At 34.8% G+C, this 20351-nt stretch overlaps 1 protein-coding gene across 10 annotated transcripts in view; it reads right to left on the bottom strand.

The window, feature by feature from the left end:
* The window catches only part of REPS1 (RALBP1 associated Eps domain containing 1), an 80121-nt gene that overhangs the window by 14806 nt on the left and 44964 nt on the right, over positions 1–20351 (bottom strand). For 6 of the 10 annotated variants that reach the window (XM_059941101.1, XM_059941100.1, XM_059941096.1 and 3 more), the window contains exons 9-11: positions 9590–9711; positions 6027–6107; positions 313–400 (exon numbers count right to left, since the gene is read on the bottom strand). In XM_059941101.1, the coding sequence (XP_059797084.1) occupies positions 313–400; positions 6027–6107; positions 9590–9711 (291 nt within the window). The remainder of the gene's footprint in view (positions 1–312; positions 401–6026; positions 6108–9589; positions 9712–20351) is intronic. The other 4 variants (XM_059941102.1, XM_059941104.1, XM_059941103.1 and 1 more) reach the window with 2 other exon arrangements.

Below are 20351 nucleotides of genomic sequence, written 5' to 3'. Positions count from 1 at the left end.
TAAATGTACAATTCACAAGAATGATCATAAAAACCCACAGGGTATTAGAAAAGTCACGTTTTCCAAACGTCCTTATTTAAAAATTTTATAAATTAAATTCAGTAGTTTGCTTTTAAAACTAATATAAATTAAAAAAAAAAATACAAGCACACACACACAATACATATATAATTGCAGAAAGTATTATGTTAAAAAATAAGCAATTAACAAAAGAAACCTGAACTCAGAATGATTACCTGTGTATTTTGGTTTGATGCTAATCTAAAATATAACCCACTAAACTAAGATACAACCCAGCAACAGCTTCCTTACCACTGCCAGTTCTTTTAAGTTCCATTTCCTGCATGTGGATTTTGCTTGGAGTCATACGAATGGGAACTGGATGAACAATAGCAGTATCCTACAGACAAATGGGAGGAAATACAGAATTTGTATTAAAAATGCCAAGCAGGTACCCTGAAATAACCAAAATTAAAAACACTTCAAAAACTGGTGGACAGAGTTTCTCATGCACACTAAGGCAAGCGTGAAAATTAATTTTTTAAATAAAAGTTCCAGAATTATATTAAAAAAAAATCAAGTTTTCTATATATGCCTAATAATCTGATTTGTTTTACAAAAAGTACATTTTAACTTTGAGTGATTAAAGATTTGAGAAAAAAACTGATCTTATAAAAATACAATTCAAGACAATATTCAAAGGCAACGTGTGAAATGATCTGATGAAATTATACAAATCTGAACCTTTGAGGTTAAAAGGAACTATTTCGTGAGAACCCAAAGACTAAGTAACAGATTGAATTCATTTTCACTAAACTGCTCAAAAAATTTGACACTTTTCTTTTTCATATATTAAACAAAGTTAATGAGATGCCTGTCATATTGTAACAGTAGGCATGATACATACTTTCTATAGATTAGTTCTACAGAACTGTTTAAAATTCATGCATAAAACTTCCACAAAGGAACCCATTTTTTTAAGAGTTAGGATAAGTAACACTCCCACTCTAACATTAATACTTTCCTTAAACTTTTTCATGACTATACTACATCTGATAATTCTCAACTTAAGTCATGAGTGGCAAGTCTAGTTAGAGGAGTAAAGGAACTGACAGAATAAACTTATGAAAAGAGTATAAGGCAATCTATGGCAGCCTCTCCAAAAGGGAAGGAAGAGAGAAAGGTGCATCTGGGTAGCCAGGTAGGCCTGGCCCTGGGAGCTGAGACACCCAGGGGAGGAACTAGAACGGGATCAAGCATTTGGCTTAACAGCAACAGACCAGCTGAAAAACATGCCTACAGGAGTTCAGCCCCTTCTACTAGGAGTCAGCTCATATTCTGTATGTGCTGCTGCTAAAGACTGAACTTGAGATCCTTAAATTTCAAATATCTAGTAATGAGTTTAAGTTTATAATTTAGTGTGAAGGATAATGACCTTTCAATTTAAGTTGGACACTGTTTTGGTGACAGTATTAACACCACACCTCTGCAAGTTCTAGCATTCCATCTCCTGTTTGACAGGTCTCCTTGGCTTATTCACATAATCTCTAAATTCAACCCATTTATAACAAATGAATTCTTCACTGCAATTATACAGATAAATCCATTTACAGTAATTTCCTGTCCCTACACCAGTGAGATTCTGGACAGGGTTATGTACTATTTAATAAACCTGAACTGACATTTTCCCTACAACTCTAAAGTTACAGTTATAAAAGATGAACATAATAGATGGATAAAAGTTTAGATTTCTCACATAAGAATGAGTCATACTCAGGAAATTATTAACAATACACACCCAAGATGCTGTTTGTTATGCTTATGGTTATGAAAAACATGGCTTTAAGAATAACTACTATTTTCTTAACTTACAATTTTAATAGCAGAAATAACTGCTGAGAATCAGAATTTAACATTCTAAGGCAAGATTAAAGGAGAAAGCATGATAGATTCAGGCTTATTCCAAACCCAAAGCAAACTAAGAAAAAACAAGCAAGGAAAACGTATTAGATGCTTTAACTCATTAAAGGAGAAAGCATGATAGATTCATGCTTATTCCAAACCCAAAGCACACTAAGAAAAAACAAGCAAGGAAAACTTATTAGATGCTTTAACTCATAATATTGATCTAATATATATTCTGTGTGTATGTACATAAAGTCATATTTATAAAATTTGTAACAGAAATATTAAGTAGCCTTTTCATATACTTCCAGTACAATAAAGGGAAGTCACAATAATGACCCCCCAAAAAGAAAATCATGAATGTTCTGTTCATTCTCTAAATAATTTGCATATGTTTCTGTACCAGCGAATCAATTTCCTATTGCATACTTCAGTCATATAACTAATTGTTGCTATGAGCCTGCAACAGCTTTAATCCAGTGGATCCTGCTACTAGTAGGACAAGGCAATTCCTGGAAGAGCTTTAACACAGATGACCAGGCCCAGCCTCAGAACTAGTGGATCAGAAGCTCGGTTTGTGACTGCGATGTGCAGCAGAATAAAGAGCTTTGACTTTAAGCATTTCAACACCCAAATGAAGAACCATAAATGCCTATAAGTCTCTGAGTCCTGAGCCACAAGATGCCAAAGTAACACTTTCTCTGCTCTAAAATAGCATCCCCATATTTAAAAATAGAGAAAAAAGTAAAGAGACTTGACTGGCAGGCTCACTTTCTTCTAACTATTCAAATCACCCAAAGCCTTTAGGAAACCCATTCCTAAACACCCATGGCACATCTGTATCATAGATTTAGGTACTTGATTTTATACATCTTAGTACTTTATTGAATATTCATTCTATTGTGCTCAAATATCTACATTTTCTACTTGGCTTAAATCTTTTTATCCTGTCTGTCTGAAACCAGCCCTGCCTACTTTCTATTCCTGTGTCACTTAGTTCAGGTGCTCATCACCTCACTCTCTCTTGAGCCCATCAGTCCTTCACATTGTTGCCTGAATGATCTTCCCCAGCTACCTCTTTGGCGCCCCCATCTTATCATGGTACTTCTTGTTAGCTCCCAGTGTCTATGAGATTAAGTTCAGAGCCTTGGTCTAGGATACAAAGATCTTCCCAGTCACGTTTCAACCACATTTTTCAGCCCATCATTCCCCCATACACGTCTACCCTATTCTCTCACTGCACTGAATCGCTCCTGCTCATGATATTCTGTTTGGAACGCCCTTGTCCACTTCTGCCAATTCAGAGTTTCATCCAAAACTCATCATACAAACATACCCTCTTTTGTGAAAACTTTCCCAAACACACTGGGCTGAGTTAGCCCACAGTTCTCTGCCCACAGTTTTGTTCACGGCTACATATGATAATTATCACAGTCAGCTATATTACAACCATCAGTTTATAATGATTAAGCTGTGGTCTACTTAAGACTGGACTTGTTTTTTGACATCTTGGTATTCCTGGAGAATAACACAGGCACCTGGAAGGGGGCTCCACCAAACCAACTGAGTTGGCTGGGCATAATCAGTGATCAAATGAACTCCCTTTTCATACACTGAGTGACTCAAACATTCTACAGCACTCAAAATCAGAGATAACTCATGGCAGAGACTAGTGCGCTGCACTTCTCGTCAGTCTAGAATTTCCTGGTGGAAACAGATTCTACCAGAATAAGCAGTTCAACAAAAGTAATCAAGTTTCTGGAAATGAGATATCAGAAACTCAGTTTCATAACAATTCTGGGAGCCTAATAATTAACCACCTCAGTTTGCATGTGAGGTCACTGCACTGGGTGATGGCTGTCTCTAAGTGCTACAGAGCAGTTTGGAGTCCTTCACAGACAAACTTTATTGAGCAATATCTACTTGTCAAAATTTGGCTTTTAAAAATTATTCCATTAAGTATTTCTGACACTGTAAGGTATGTTAAATTCATATCAGAACTGTAGTGTTCTTTTTCTCCTATGTGAGTCTCTTCTAAACTGAATGGACCTTATTTACTTACTTAAAATCCTTATTTATATAAACCTTGCAAAGGATCATTTGGGAATGTGGCCACAGGCTGTGTTCTGTAGACTGGTAATATGTCAGGTAAGAATTAAATGAAGGTTAAGAAACTCAGACTCTCACTGAAAGCAGGGCATTGTACTACTAATTGAAAGTTTATAGTGAGATTATAGTTTGCCAGCGTAAAAGAAAAAAAGATGTTTCTAGGTACCAGATTATAAATATTTAAGACTGCCAACTTTATCAAATTTAGAGGTCTAAATTCAAGTTTAAAATGTCAATTAACCATTTAAAATTTTCTTTCCTAGAGCCTCCTGCCATACTGGAAATAACAAAAGAAAGTATTGTGCCATATCATTTAAAACACTAGAGCTGGAATTCACAAATTTGGATATTATTTCCAAGAAGTTACAAGAATATCACTGTTATTAACTCAACTATTTCCCTGCATTTCCTGCCAGTCATGAGTCAATTTATTTTGCCTCCGAGTTCTAGATTTTTATATTTAATGTTCTTTTCTGGCCTGACAAAGATCATAATACTATGAATTATTACTGTGGGTTATAAGGGTTAGAGAATAAAAGAGTCTCTACTGCTACATCCTTCCCTGTAAAATACTTTTATTAAGTGCTTTAAATAAAATTAACTTAACTCTGTAAGTAGGAGATAGGAATAATATGGAGAAATGAAACACAGAGCTAAAGTAAAACTTTCTTTTAGCTTATAGCACCTGTCAATTCCCAAGAAACTTTAATTACTGCTGCCAATAAGCAGTAAAAATTGTTAAGTGTTGCCTTTTTATTTCTTTCCCATTTTTCAGAGACTAAAAGCAAAGATTAATGTCCTCAAAGTAGTAAGAAAACAGAAGGCCAAAGGCTCAGACAATCTACATATTAATTGGTCCCTGAATAATGAATAGATTATAAAATAGACACTTAAAACACTTCCATACATTATGTTTGAATTCAATATAACAGCATTCTCTGTATTTCAAATAGATATAAATTCTTTAAAATTATAAAACACACCAAAGAGCCATTAATTTAAAACGCTGAAGATGTACTATTATCTTTAAATGCCACTTCTCCCAAATCCATAATAAATAACAAGACTATTTTAACATTTAATTAATAAACGCTGGCTATCTTTGGTCAGAAACATCTAAAAAGAATGCCTTGTGTCACTTTCTCCAATTCTTTTCACTGAACTCATTTTTAAAAATCCTACCTTTACACTCTTCTTCCCTTCCTACTTACTTCCTCTTTTCTCTTTGAAAGGTACTTATTAGCATGTCCTTCTCCTTATTGGAAAAAATAAAAAATAAAAGAAAAAGCAGGAGTGAACAGTGAGAAGACTGTAACAGCTACAGTATAGAAGTTTCCAAATAACTTGAGGGACAGGTGGGGCTTATATGAAGTTCAATCTATGGGACAGAATTTATTTTTTAAATCAGGATGTGAACTTTGTAGCATTTTCAAAGCAACACAGTGAACCACAGGAAGACAAGACAGAGCCTCCTCTGCACAATGGGAATCTTTGACCAACAACACTATTGTTTTGCTGAACTTGATTCTCTTGTAACAGGACTCAACATACTAATTAAGTCAAAGCTGTACCATCTGGACTGTTAAAATAAAAGATGACACTGCATATTTACATACATAGCACATGTTACATGATGTGTAAGCATACAAATAAAATAGTATTTACTGTCATTACACTGAAATAAGCAGTATATGTTTAAATAAAACATACACTCAATTAGCAAATGAAAACAAGGTCAACTAAGTCAATTGTCACAAAATGCTCCTTTAGACACATGTACCGGATTTTAAAAACATAGATTTCTCTCATTAAAATAACTAGAAAATACAAAGAATGGTTAAAAAAAAAAAAAAAAGTTCTTTCCACCATTAAACACACAAAAATTGAAAAGCCTGCCACCATTTCCCTCTAAGCACTCCACTGAATCATGCAGATCAGCTAAAAACCATAATGAATGAAAATTTGGGTTAATAAAATTAATTTCAAACAAGCAAGCTAAGTGATTGACTTACAGGATCAGCTGGTGCAATGTTAGAATCAAATTGGGTCAGAGTTTGTGAGCTTGAAGAGCGTTCACTAAATGTCTCCCACTGCTGAACAGACAGAGGAGAGACAAGTCAGCATGATGAGAAAGATGGAGTAAAAGATCACCGGAGAAGATTTAGCAAAGTAATTCAGAGGTTGCACTGCAAGTTGTGTTTCGTAGGCCTGACAAAATTCCGTCAGTTCTATTTTTCCATAAACATTCTACATTATCTATGCTGGGTCATCTTGTAATGTAAAGTGAGCAGCTTCACAATCAAATGTACAGTAACAATTTATTGCAATCTCTATGGGAGGGATTCAAAGCCTTACAGAATTCAACTCAAAACACAATAAAGGAACAGAGTCTAAGTGGTATAAACGGTGACAAAAGAAAAATATAAAGGGGTTTGTCTTGACTAGAGAAAGAATAACTTCAAATCCTTCTTTTAAAATCCAAATGTTAATGCACTGATTTGGTGGTACTATGGAATTCTGAGTACCAAAGTTTTGGTCAAAACGAAGCAAGTCAGTGCGACTTGCCAGTGCGACCCCTGAAAGATGACTCTATTATGTATGTGCACATATTCTGTACATATGCATAGATATTTAATAAAATATAATTGAGATAAAATGCAAAGAATTCTGGAATTAATATAAGTTTGAGCTTATGTCAATCTGTAGCAAGTCAACCCCTGTAATCAGCATTACGAACAGGACCATGCCAGACCACAAGACAAAACTGCCAATCAGGCGCCCACCTCCAACCCCATGCTAGAAAAATCAGAATGCGGCCACAATGAGAGCAAATCAAGCAACTGAGTATGTGTTATATATAGAAGATGTATTTTGATATGAAATACTACTCTTCTAAAAGAGGTACACAAATATCATACCTCAAATTAGGTGGAGTGATAAGTGATTATTAATTTTAGTAAATTCCATTTGAAGATCTTAGTAATAAACAGTATAGGATTTTATATCAAAATCATATTAAAATTATCATTAAAATTTGATTCTTAAGAATTACCAGTTATACTCTGAAGAAGGAAAAACATCTGCACATATACAATATATACACACAAATGTTTACACACAGACACACCTACTCCATTAACCAAAATCCTCTTTTTATATAATTCAGTATAGAAAAGTATACATTTTTATGCTTCAAAGTTCGACTTACTATTTAAAATAGTAATATTCAATTTGAGAAGACATGTAGAAACTAAATGTTAGCAAATGAATACATTTATAAAAATTATCTACAAAAATGGCTAATGCAATCATTCAACAGTTTTCCCTAAAGATCAGTTTTAAAATCATAAAGTTAAGATAAACTAAGAAATACCGATGCATTCAGCGTGTTTCCTGAATAAAGAAAATCCACAGTGATTCACTTTTATCATGGGACATCACTTCAGAGAAGTGACTTACCAATATTTGTTAATATAATTAGTTTCTGCAATAATTATTGTTGCATAGGGACAGAAGGAATTTTTAAAATGCTAATTACCTAACTATGGAGAAAAGTTTAGATGCAGAATATATTTTCCAAAAAGAAGACATTTGTCTACCTATTTGGTGGCATGAGATTTTACAAGACTGTATGTAAGCTACCTGGAGAGCAGAGAAACGCTCTTGTCTTTGTAACCTGAGTATAACGGTTAAGGGCACAGGCTCTGGAGCCAAACTACTGGAATCCTAGTTACGCTGCACACCCTCAGGCAAGTTACCTAACCTCTCTGTGTTCCAGTTGTACCATCTGTAACGTGAGATTAATAATGCCTATGTCACAGGATTGTTATAAGGATGTAAAGAGTTAATATATGTAAAGAGCTTTTTGAACAGAACGGGCACATCAAAAGTGCTCAATAAATGTTACGGATTATTATTAGTGTTATCCCCTACAGTGCCTCATCCATATTTGCAGGTGCTGAATAAATATTTGTTGAAAGAATATTAGTGCTTTGAGGTAGAAAATTAAAATATAATTTCCATATCCTAAGTAAATTTTTAAAAATAAATAATTAAAATGTGTCAAAAATCAATGTCAGTTTTAGTAACATTTTGATTTTCCACACATAGTAAAAAAAACAATTATGACATTCATGTCCTTATTAGCAAACACCACAAAATGAAACTTGCTAAGAATATTTAAGAAGGGAAAATGCAACTGCTTAAATCAGATTTGAAAGGGACTTCCATTGCTAGTCTTTAATGATCACATGTGATTTTTATTTAGAATGAAGATGGGCTTTTGAACTGACATGTTTTAGAAAGAGTTGCTTTTATTTATGAACGGATATCAGTAAAAATACTCTTTTAAATCTGATACTGCTTTTTTAAAAAAAATGACAGAAATGAATAAAGGCAGCAAAAACAGTGGTTTCAAGAACACTGATCCTATTCTCCATAAAGCCTCTCTACTAGTAAATTCTTTCAAGGCTTAAATCTTCCCTCCAGAAAAACACTTATATAAATGGTTTTATATCCGACAGCATGACGGATGTATATTATAATGTCTCAGAAGCAGGTATCTGTGAGTACGCCATAAAGCAGCAGCAAGTACTTTAAACCTGCCAATTGCTTCTCTTGTTTTTCAGTTGTCCAAAATTAACTAGTGTCTCTTAAACCCAGTATTTTTCTGGCTTTAAAAGACACAGAAAGCACAGAAGCTTCAAGCACTATCTAAAAGTGATACGAAAAACTGTAAGGAAAAAAAATATAACTTGTTCACAAAGAGAAGTGCTCTAACAGGCTGAGCAGTGGTTTTCAATTGAAGTTCTACAGAGCATGAAGGTTTAACAGAGGGGCCTCAGAGGGCGCTTTGTGGAGGCAGGGCCTCAGGTCCTCTTCCCTTATTCTAATCTTAGTGGCCCCTACTTTTATTGTTTTGTATAATGGAGTTCCAAAGTAATGGGGGGGTGGTTCTCAAATTCTGTTTTCCACGGCTGGCTTGGTCTTATATGACATGGTCTTTAACCACTGCATTTAATAGGGTTAAATCATTCCATTTTGTATTAAATAAAATAAATGACTATGAATAGCTTGGAATGTAGAAAATACTTTTTTCATGTGGAAAGCTGGTTTAGTGGCTTCTCATATCACTTCCAATGCTAAGATTCCAAATCTATTATCCCAGGCCTTGCTTACAGGAATGAGAAGGCAGTGTGACACAGCAGGTGTGCTAGCTGACTGAACGTCCAAAGGACTTGTGTTCAAATCTCCGCCCTTGTCCCTTACTGGCTGTAAGATATCTTGTCCAAGACATTTACCCTTTTGACTGTTAATTTCATGCATCTGCCCCATCTAACTCACAGGGATTTAGTAGGAATGAAATGGTGGAAACTAAATGATAGTATATACATATGAAAAAGTACTTTGAAAACCTCAGAGTCATATAATTACAAATATCTATCACAGTCACATTTGATATGGTCCCTCAACTATGCATGCATGCTGAAAGAGCTATATGCTGAAATTACCCTGCTCGGAACTTCTTACCTTAAAAAAGTGAATGTTAGTGAGAGAAAAGGGAAGCTTTGCTAACCTCACTGCTCTGATTCAGCTCGGGCCAAGTCTGGTTTAGTGACGGCATTGATGGAGACTTGCTTGGAGGTGCTTCTGCAGGAGAGCCTGAATAACCTACCTCACCTGGCTGATCCCCAACGTCTGCAATTTAAAAAAGAGAAATTCTCTATAAACAATATATTTTAGTTTAGGAATATTTACTCATAAAAACCTAACAGAAGGTTTTCACAAGTAGTAATTTATAATCTGAATTTCCTTTTCTCACGTTCCCAAAACAAACATCTTAACAATCAGACAATCAGGCAATACTTATTCCTGTAACTTACTGTCTACCTGAAACCAGAGTTTTCCATGAAAATAAAATCTAGTTAGAAATAAGTAGAAAAAAGAGTGTTGTACATAGCAATGCAATAGGGCACATACTTTGAATCGTTTTCTAGTAGGGATGGATTTGTACCAGTTCCCAAAGTGTATTCCATGGAATATTAATCAGTAAGGTATTTTTAAAAATTAGGTTTTCTATTCAAATAAATCTGGGGATACTATAATTCCCTGTTGGAGTGTCCCCACGCACATTTGTATATCAAAGACTTGTCATGTTTAAATCAGTTTTTCCCAAATATAAACCTTTTTTTATCAGATAAAAATCCCTCAATATTCCCTTGGCATATACTTTGGGAACTGCTGATTTACACTAATTCTCTCGAATTTTCTCTACAAGTCTTCCTTGTTACCAAGAAGCAGCATATATTTTCAAGACAGACAGCAAAAGGAGAGAAAGAGCCCAGGCATGAGCAAAAAGCAAAGTCAATGAGCCCACACGAAACAAACTTTTATCATTAGGTTCACCAGCATTTACAGACTTAACTGAGAGAGCTACAAATCCACGACAGGATTTCAAAGTGGTTTTTAAAGTATTATGTGATAGCATGTTCTACTTTTAATTAGTTAAGGCCTCTCTAAGCTCTCAAATTGTAATTTAAAAACAGAAGGAATTTCAATGGTAACTAAATTCTCATTCCAATCTTCCCAAATTTTACATGGCTTTGAATATAATCCCAGTCTGAAAATCACATTGATTGCCAAATTAATGGGGAGTACCTAATCTGTTTAGAACCTGTATCAAAAATATGGCTCTAATATCTGTCACTATCTCATTGTTTGACCATGGGCAAGTTGAATAAAATAAATAGCACCCGAGTTTCTCCATCAGAAAGAAAGACATTTGCCATTAAATGTTAGTACTATACTTCAGATTCCTATATAGACAGCCATATAATAACTTAGCAATGTATAGGTTTTAACCTTCCAATCTATTCATAAGTAAATCCTTCACATTTTAGTGCCTAACACAGGACCTACCACATATTAGGCACTCAAATATTTATTGAATGAGTTACTTTTGTGTGTTCTTCTTCATTTAAATTCATTCTCCTTTACCATTATTTTTCTAGAACCAAAATTAACTACTGATACTTTGAAGAAGCCTCAAAATTTTTCTTCACCTATTCTGTTACATGACTATCTCAAAATACCTCCCTTTTACTCACCCTGACATTATTTCTTTATAGTCATATCACACTGCAAGTTCTAATTTGTAGTCCAGCATCATATTTTGATAAATTTTTGTTTTCTAAGATCAAGCATTGTTGCTATTTCTTTCTTAATTCTACCTCTTTCTCAGTAAAAGTGCCAAAGTGATATAGAACAAATAAGAGGCAGAAATGCTTTATATAACGTTCTATGAAGACCTCTTAACTCAAAGCTCTTAGAGAAAAACTAACGAAAAAATTATTTATAATAAATAGTAGCAGCAAATTCCTCATGGAAATAGCTTGTGGTTTTCAGTGTGAACAAAAATCATGGACTTTTTTTCCTATGGTAACAAAGGGAGATGAATTAGCCTAAGTTATTAAAGATGGTGGCGGAGCAGAGTCGCTCCCGGATGGACTCGCCGGTCTCGGCCTCTATGTTCGCCCCCGAGCCCAGCTCTCCGGGGGCGGCCTAGGCCGCGGCGGCTGCCGCCCGGCTCCACAGTGGCTTCAATTCGGACTGCAGCTAGGACAGCAAGGCGCTCGATGGCAAACTGGAGCTGGACCTCACCAGCAAGACGGTTCCAGTGAGCCCTACATCAGAGCAGTATGACAGCCTACTTCGGCAAATGTGGGAGAGGATGGACGAGGGATGTGGGGAGACCACATATGTCATTGGGCAGAGATCAGGAGACACGGGTTTGAGCCCTGGTCCGGGAAGATCCCACATGCCACGGAGCAGCTAAGCCAGTGCGCCACAACTACTGAGCCTGCGCTCTAGAGCCCGCGAGCCACAGCTACTGAGCCCACGTGCCACAACTACTGAAGTCCACGTGCCTAGAGCCTGTGCTCCGCAACAAGAGAAGCCACCGCAATGAGAAGCCCGTGCACCGCAACAAAGAGTAGCCCCTGCTCGCCACAACTAGAGAAAAGCCTGTGTGCAACAACGAAGACCCAACGCAGCCAAAAATAAATACAAAGTAAATAAATTTATTAAATTAAAACAAAACAAAAAAAAAACCAACAGGAAAGGGAGTTAAAGAAAGAAGGATAATAGCCATAGATTTGATAGTTTACCGGAAGTGAAACTCTGTCAGAAGGATGGTGAATGAAGAAGCGTCTTTAAAAGATCTCCCAAAGCAGATATTAAAGAAAAGAAAAATAGAATAAAAATAGTATTAACTATAGGATGATTAATTTTCAAAAGAACCTATTTAAAAGTCATACTGCATTATTATTTAAGTTTCAAATGTCACCTTAAGGCAAACTGGGGCCCTGATTTGACTTGTCTAGACCTCTGTTCTCCGGTTAGTCTTCTACTGACAAATTTAGGACCAGAGTGTACACCATCCCCACTGCAGGGAAGTTCAGATTTGGGATGGATTCTGGGTACCTCTTTGATTCACTAGTACCAGGCTGCAGTGGGTCCAGCCCCTTGAGGCTAAGAACTGAAGTGTTATTCACCCAAATAATTATACTTCATAGTCATTCCAATACAGTTATTTTCCTACAGTAGCAATTCTTAAACTGCGAACCATGGACTCCTGGGAGTCCCCATGACACTGTTAGGGGGGTCTAAAACGTCAAAATTATTTTGTAATAGTAATAATGCTTTTTCTCTGTGTTGGCATATGCACTGATGGTGCAAAAGCAATGGTGGGTAAAACTGCTAGCTTCTTAGCAAGAATCAAGGCAGTGGCACCTAAATATACAGTGATTACTGCTACAATATAGCAGTCATTGTATTCTTTACCACCACGCATTCCAGTTAAAATACGTAAAAATAAATAAATCAATAAATATGCATGACAATTTCACTGAAGGATGTTCACAATTAAGCAGTAAAAATTATTAATTTTATTATATCTCACCCCTGGAAACACATTTTTAAAATATTCTGTGGCAAAATGGGAAACAGATATGAAGCACTTCTCCATATTAAAGTGCAACGGTTGTCTCAGTGTGATTCAGATGTCAGCTGAACAGGCCACTTTTTTCGTGGAACGCTATTATTCTTGAAAGAACAGGTGATAAACTGTAATTATTCAGACATGGCTATTAGGCAGGGATTTTCTCAAAAATGGATTAAGTGACCCTGTCCCTTCAAGGAAAATAACAATTTTCAGTATTTGCTCCTAATGACAAAGTTTGAGCTTTTAAGGGAAGATTAGAATTTTGGAAAATGTATATCCATGTCTATAAGCTCAAGAGCTTCCCAGTACTTCCTTGATAAGATAGGTTGTGATATTAACAAACACACTTTTTGATATTTTATAATAAAATGTCCCAACATTTGAAAGAGCTGTACAACTCAATGAACTGATATTTTACAAATAATCAGTGCATTATGTTACAAAGCCGTGCATGGGTAAAAGATTCATTCAAAGTGCAAGACAGATCTATGTAACAGTACAAACAATTCATTAATATGGTTTCAGCTTTTACACTGCAATTAACCTTTAAGAAATTACCATTTGTTGAGTTTTGGTGCAGTACCAAAGAATATCCAAAATTATCTGAAAATAGTCCTCCCTTTTACTACGTGAGGCCAAATCTTCTTCACGTACTAAGGACTGGCAACCTTTTTCTGCAAAGGGCTAGCCAGTAAATATTTTAGGCTTTGCAGGCTATAAGGTCTCTGTTGCAACCACTCAACTGTGCTGCTGTCAAAAGCAGCTATAGGTAATTCACAAAGGAATGGGCTTGGCTGTGTTCCAATAAATTTTTATTTATGGATGCTGAAATTCAAATTTCATATATTTTCATGTGTGATAAATATTAATTCTTTTTTGAAAACAAAAACCACTCTTTGCTCGCAGGTTATACAAAAGCAGTCAGCAGACTGGACCTGGCCTCGGGGCTTGGTGTGCCAACCCCTGACACGCCTCAAACAGAGTAACACACCCATCAGACTGAATGCAGAGTGCAGCCAGCTGGGATTCTAAGCTGTCTTCTATTCAACCCCATATGAACGAGATTAGCAAAAGTGTACAACAATGCCACCTTTCTCACAATTTTTTTATTTTGGAGAATATGGTTATTTTCCTAAAAATACCTATGCTGATATTTAAGGGGTTCATTCTTGATATTTTCAAATAAAGCAGTAAGTATTTTTAAAAAATGTATCAGTTTTAATTTCTAATAGGGTTACTATTGACAGATCTAATCTACAAAAAGAAAGTCTTTTTTGGGGTTCACAAAAATTTTTAAGAATGTAAAGGGGTCCCTAAGATGAGAAAGTTTGAAAAAAATCACTGTCCTAGAAAATTCAAAAATTATCTCTGGAATAAATTAGCAAAATTACACATTGCTTCTTTCCTAACTTCATATATAGAACGACAAATGGCAGTAGAAAAAGAGCCAATTACCTATGTTCTAGAAACTAACAGTCATGAGTCTGGGAAGAGGCATTAGGTCTGTAAATAAACTACACTTCCTTCAACTTGGCTCCTTATAAATACTCCAACAAAGAGCTTCATAGCCGCCCACAAAAGTTAGTCTTTAAGACTGTATCCTTACGGAGGCAGGGGTGTAGTTTTACTCTTACCTGATGCAGTGTTCCAACCTAGCCTCCTGCTGGAACACTGTGTCAACCCTGCCTCCCTCCTGAGGGTTCTGCTCTGCCCCTGACATCATCAGAGCATCAGGGCTGAAAAAGAAGAGCATGAGCCTAAATTATTTGTTAAAGTCAAACCCAAAAGGGCTTTTATGCAAAAAGTATTTCCATGTATAAAAGTGTGTCTGGAAGGCACAACCCAGTGTGATCATACTGATGTACTGTCAATCTACATTTAAAAGTTAGTAATGATAATATGAAAAGTGCAAACCTTATTTTCAGGATCGCACTAGAAAATAAAAACACTGTCAGTAGTTTTTATCCTCCTAGGCTCCATAGACCCTAAAAAGTTCCCAGATTCAGTTCAGTTCAGTGTACCTGCTGAACAACCTCTTTCTTAAAGAGAAAGAAACTCTTTCAGTTTCATTCTAGGTTTATAATCTACCCACCCCAAATTTCTCTTATTTTCCTAGTATTATACTCAATATACTAAAAAATTGTTTCAAAAATGACTGCCAGCTATTATCAATCTAATAGAAATATATACACTCCCTAAAGTCTTATGGTTTAAAACTTATTTTCTTTTCAAGTAGCAAAACAAATCTAGGAAGAATTCTTCAATCATGTAGGTTCAAGGTTCTAATTTCATTTATCAGCTTCATCTAAGCAAAAAGTAAATATATCTTTTATTTATTTGAGAAGTGAATATTATTTGTACAAGAAAAAAACATTTAAAATTTAAAAAAACAGGTGTGGATAAATTTTAAGTTTAAAAAAAACCCCTATAAATAGTACCTTTTTCATTCACACTTAAAAGACAGGGATAAGCAATGCATATGCAGAAAGAAATTAAAGACTTAATTTAAGATATGCTTTGTTTGCCTTGAATGATATTACATGGATCGAAAAACTAAGTTGCATTTCCAAAATTAATTCCACTTCTCCCCAATACTCCACAAAATGGGAACTTACTCAGTAAACAGATCTTAAGGACTATGTAGTAGTCCATTAGTTTTGAATTAAAACCAAAGATTTAAAAAAAATGAATGTAAAAACATGTCCAACAAGATTTGAAAACAATAAAACATTTACCCCAAATACTAATTAAATTGCATCTGTTGTCTTTTTTTTTTTTTTTTGGCAGTACTGATCAACATTTTATAGCAAATTCTATTTGGCTCAGCTATTATACTTCAAAGAATATTACCCACAGATATACAGGAGGTTTCCATTATCTAAGTATAGCTAAAAATGGAAAAAGCCCACTTAAAGTTAATCCACTTAAAATAAGGATTAAAATTTCATAAAGAGAAAAAACAACTAAACTGGGGCGTTTTCTTCAAGACTTACACAGAAAATGAGTATAAAGAACAAACCATAAAAGATGTTAAAGATTTTGGGTGAAATTTGGTGGCAAAATTAATAAAAGCATGAATTCCGTCAGTGAACATCTACTGAGGGCCTATAAGTAAATATAGTAAACAAAGATACAGTATTGAGCAAGAAGACAAGGCTCCCATTTATTTCCATGGAGTTCTCGTCCTAACAGAGCAAGACGGACATCCTTCACTTCATTTTGACTTTCACAACACAATCTTAAAGAAAAAAGCTCATTTCTGCAAAAAATAATTAAGGGTATCGTTAAATATTCCCAGGGACTCTTACTAAATCCACTGATATTTAAACCATAATCTTTTAAAAGCCCCTATTGTGTCATTCTTGCAGAGATTTTCTCCTTCAAGTATTAGCTAGCCTTGTTTGTCACTGTTTTTGCCAGGAATTTGAGGAGTTTAATTATTTTGTCCAGTTTCACTAAATGGTGCACCTTTGCCAGTATTTACAATTGTACTGATTCATCACCTCCAATACCCCACTATCTGAAAAGAAATGACACAAGTGTTAAGAATGTATACATATATGGGGTGGGGGGCTTGAGAATTAATTCCTTAGGTTAGTTAATGATGAAAAGGTAAAGTTAATGATGAATATTAGTGCCTATTTTCATTTTCCTCTGCAACTAAAGGCACTTGGAGAGTAAATTTTCCAAAACAAAGATTCGAGGTTCTCTGTACAAAGCAAAAATATATGTATCTTTTTTTTTGCAACACCATTTTAAAAGTAAAGCCAGGAAACTACCCGAAAATTCCATCAATAACAAACTGGTTGAATTAAGGAACATTCACTAATTATGATAAAGAACGTGACAGCTCTATATGTAACAAAGTGCAGAGATGTACAACATTATTAGAAAAAAATCAAGGATGTACAGTGTGAATGCACTTGTGTAAAAACAGATAGCTGCATGTGTTACTTCTGCAGGCTTTTATGTTAAAATTTTCTGGGTGAACACAAGAGAAACTCTTAACGTTGATTAACTCACATCAAGCTAGTCTCAAGTATGTATTTTTGGCAAATGACTCATAAATAAAAAGTCTGGCTTTTAAAAATATTCATGTTAAAAGTACCGCTAGGAAAAAAAAGAAAGTACCACTAGGAGCTTGGGGACCTATGCTATGCACCATATCAACAACAATGAAACACATGCTCAAGTTTACTGTACAAAGCAGCGATTATGGAGGAGGACACAGAATAGTGAACAAATTCCTTTACCTCTCGGAGCATCTCAAGCAGATACTACTGAGGTGCTCATGTGAGCAGTGTGGTGTGAGGACAGGAAACAGTTTTAAACAACAAGTGGCTCAGCCAACTTAGTCATTTCAAAAATGTGAACGCCTACTTATGTGTACTCAATTTGCACCCTGCTAGGTGCTTAAACATGATAAACAAGACCAATCTGGTTACTATCTGCCCAGGAACCTCTAATCTAGTTTAAGAGAGATTGACCAAATAATCGCAAAAAATATACGTAAAATTGCAACTGTGCTACAAAGATGATTCTTTGGAAATTGAGTGTAAGAGGTGGAAAAAAAAAAAGAGGTGGAAATTGAGTTTAAAATGTATAATAACTCAACGTGTTTTTTTTTTTTCTTTAAGATACAATTGTGGTAGGATAGCAGGTCACCTTAATCTTTTTTTTTTTTTTAATAGAAGATAACCATTCCTAAGAGGGGGGAGGGATAAATTGGGAGACTGGGATTGACATATACACACTACTATATATAAAATAGATAACTAATAAGTACCTACTGAATAGCACAGGGAACTCCACTCAATACTCTGTAATGACCTACATGGGAAAAGAATCTAAAAAAAGAGTGGATATATGTATATGTATAACTGATTCATTTTGCTGTACACCTGAAACTAACACGACATTGTAAGTCAACTATACTCCAATAAAAATTTAAAAAATTTAGAAAAAAAGAAGATAGCTATTCCTAGATTACCATTCTTTCTTGAATTCAGCTTCAGAAAGCTTCCACAGATGAATTCTTGTATGTTTTCTTTTATAAGACAATGAAAGTCAAGTTTCCCTTTTTATTTACTCCAGCTGTCAAATTCAGTGATGCTCAATGTTAAATATTTTAATTCAGGTCTACACAAGTACTTCTACCTCTGGTCCTTCGTTGTTCTGTTTTATCTGGTATATTTAACCCTATAAATCTGTTCAAATGACTTTGGAAAAAATACATATATATCCCACCTATGTTTGCATGCCTACAGAAAGCTTAGCTTGTTACTTCAAGCAACTGTAACTCAAGTCATCATTATTCATCATCTGTTTTTCTGTAAGAGTTATTTAAATTGTAAATATAGAATACTTGTGGAGCTAATATTTTAATATGTCCCAACATCATAAACTTAAAACAAACGACTGTATTTCCAAAGACAGAAATGTTAAGGAAAAAACCCTACTTTAAAAATGGCACACATTTAGCATAATTTACTCAATAATTATTTACTGAGCTACTTAGTCCATGCCTGCAAAGTGCTAGGTCCTGAGGATACTACAATGAATATGATACATTTCCTGTTTTTTTAAGGCGCTCAGAGTGTAGTGGTAGAAAGAGGAAAAAAAAGAACAGGATTCAGCATAATGTGTTCAGCATAATGAACAGCACATAGAATATGCTGTGTGAGATCAGAGAAGATAGAAACCAACTTTGCCTGCACGGCACGAAGTCCCCACAGAAGGAATATTTATGATAAGTTCTCAGGTCAGCCAAAAGAAAGTGTTTGGGTATGCCTCCTTTAACTGGGAACTTCTAAAAACACAGCTATTTTAAAATGGTTTTTAAGGATACTGATTGAATCACAGTGTCACATGACAATTTCTACATTCAAAGGACTTTGTGTCATGAATCTCAGGCTTATGATAGGTAGGAGAAAAAAGATTAAATGGTTCTTCCCACCTCAAAATAGAACTCCAAATTGATCATTTATACGTAGGCAAAGCAGATTTTAATCTAATATTTATTGTGTGGTCAAAATGTTTACAATAAATTTGATTGGAAAACCATATAATATTATGTTAGAATTGGAAAAAACTGAGTCTTTGACACCTTTAAAATTATAGTTAGAGCAATAGTGTATAGATACATGCAGGCAAAAAACCAGAGTGTCTCTTTGCTAAACAAATCTAACAGGTGTAAAAAGACAAATGCCCAGGAAAGAACTTCTTGCATCATCAGCCTTAAAATTCCGTCAGTAGATCAACATGACAAAGAACCAGACTTTACTTAAATTAAAGAAAGAAAAAAAAGACTCTACTGACTACATGCAAAAGCCAGATTCACCTATCTGAATCCAATAGATAACAAGATCAGACAAGTCTCTAGAAAATGACATATAATAAGCTTGACTTATTTCTTGTATTAGTATGCTATCAGTTTTTAAAAACTTAAAGTCATAGAAAAACTCTACATACGAGCCCAATTTATAAATCAATGATGCAGCAAGTCTGTAGCTATCAAAATTGCTTCCCTTTTGGCTACTAGCAAAAAGCTAAATAAAGAAGTGATTTTTGTTTATTTCCTAATTAGGTAAACCAAAGAACTCTGAAGCAAAATTATCTGACAAAAACACTTAGCTTTCAGCTCAAGTTAGAGGGTAACTGACGCCAAATACCTGAAATGATTAGGCGAATCCTAGGATTCTCACAGGATAATGTTTCTAAAAAACTGAAATCAACAGTAAATTATTTAATCAACCTATTGGTTGATAAAAGGTCAGGATACAATTCAGGTCTTAAAATATGAATGGCATCAAATCCACATTTCAGGTGGAGAAACAGAAGGAAAAAATAAGAGTAAATGGTTAGAACTTGCCCAAGGAAGGTCACAGAGTAATTAGCAAAACTAGAAGCACACTCAGACTCTTAACTCCAAGGAGACTGTTCTCTTCCTGACAGTAATGACATGTACATGGTTCTTTCCGTATAATTTAGACAGTGAAGTCAGATGACTTGCATTTCTGAGTTAAACAGACGTTGCCCTTTTAAGAGCCAAATTCCATTCTATCTTCTCTTTTTAAAAGCATAAAATTCCTTCCAACATAAAATACAAGAGAATTTAGATAGCAAAATTGAAAACAATAATTTAGTTTTAATTAGGCGCATTAAGAATTTAGCATTAATTTCCTCTTATTCATTCAGAATGTGAGAAAAACATATTCATTTTTTACCCCTTGTAGTCTTATTTCCTTTTAAAGAAAGCTACCAGTAAATATGAGCACTTATAAAAGCATTCTTGTAAACATTAAAAAAAAAGCACTATCTACAATCAAATACAAAT

Source organism: Balaenoptera ricei, chromosome 12 (assembly GCF_028023285.1).
Source record: "Balaenoptera ricei isolate mBalRic1 chromosome 12, mBalRic1.hap2, whole genome shotgun sequence".
Lineage (NCBI taxonomy): Eukaryota > Metazoa > Chordata > Mammalia > Artiodactyla > Balaenopteridae > Balaenoptera > Balaenoptera ricei.
The sequence above is the reverse complement of the archived record's forward strand: the minus strand, read 5'-3'. Positions and strand labels throughout refer to the sequence as shown.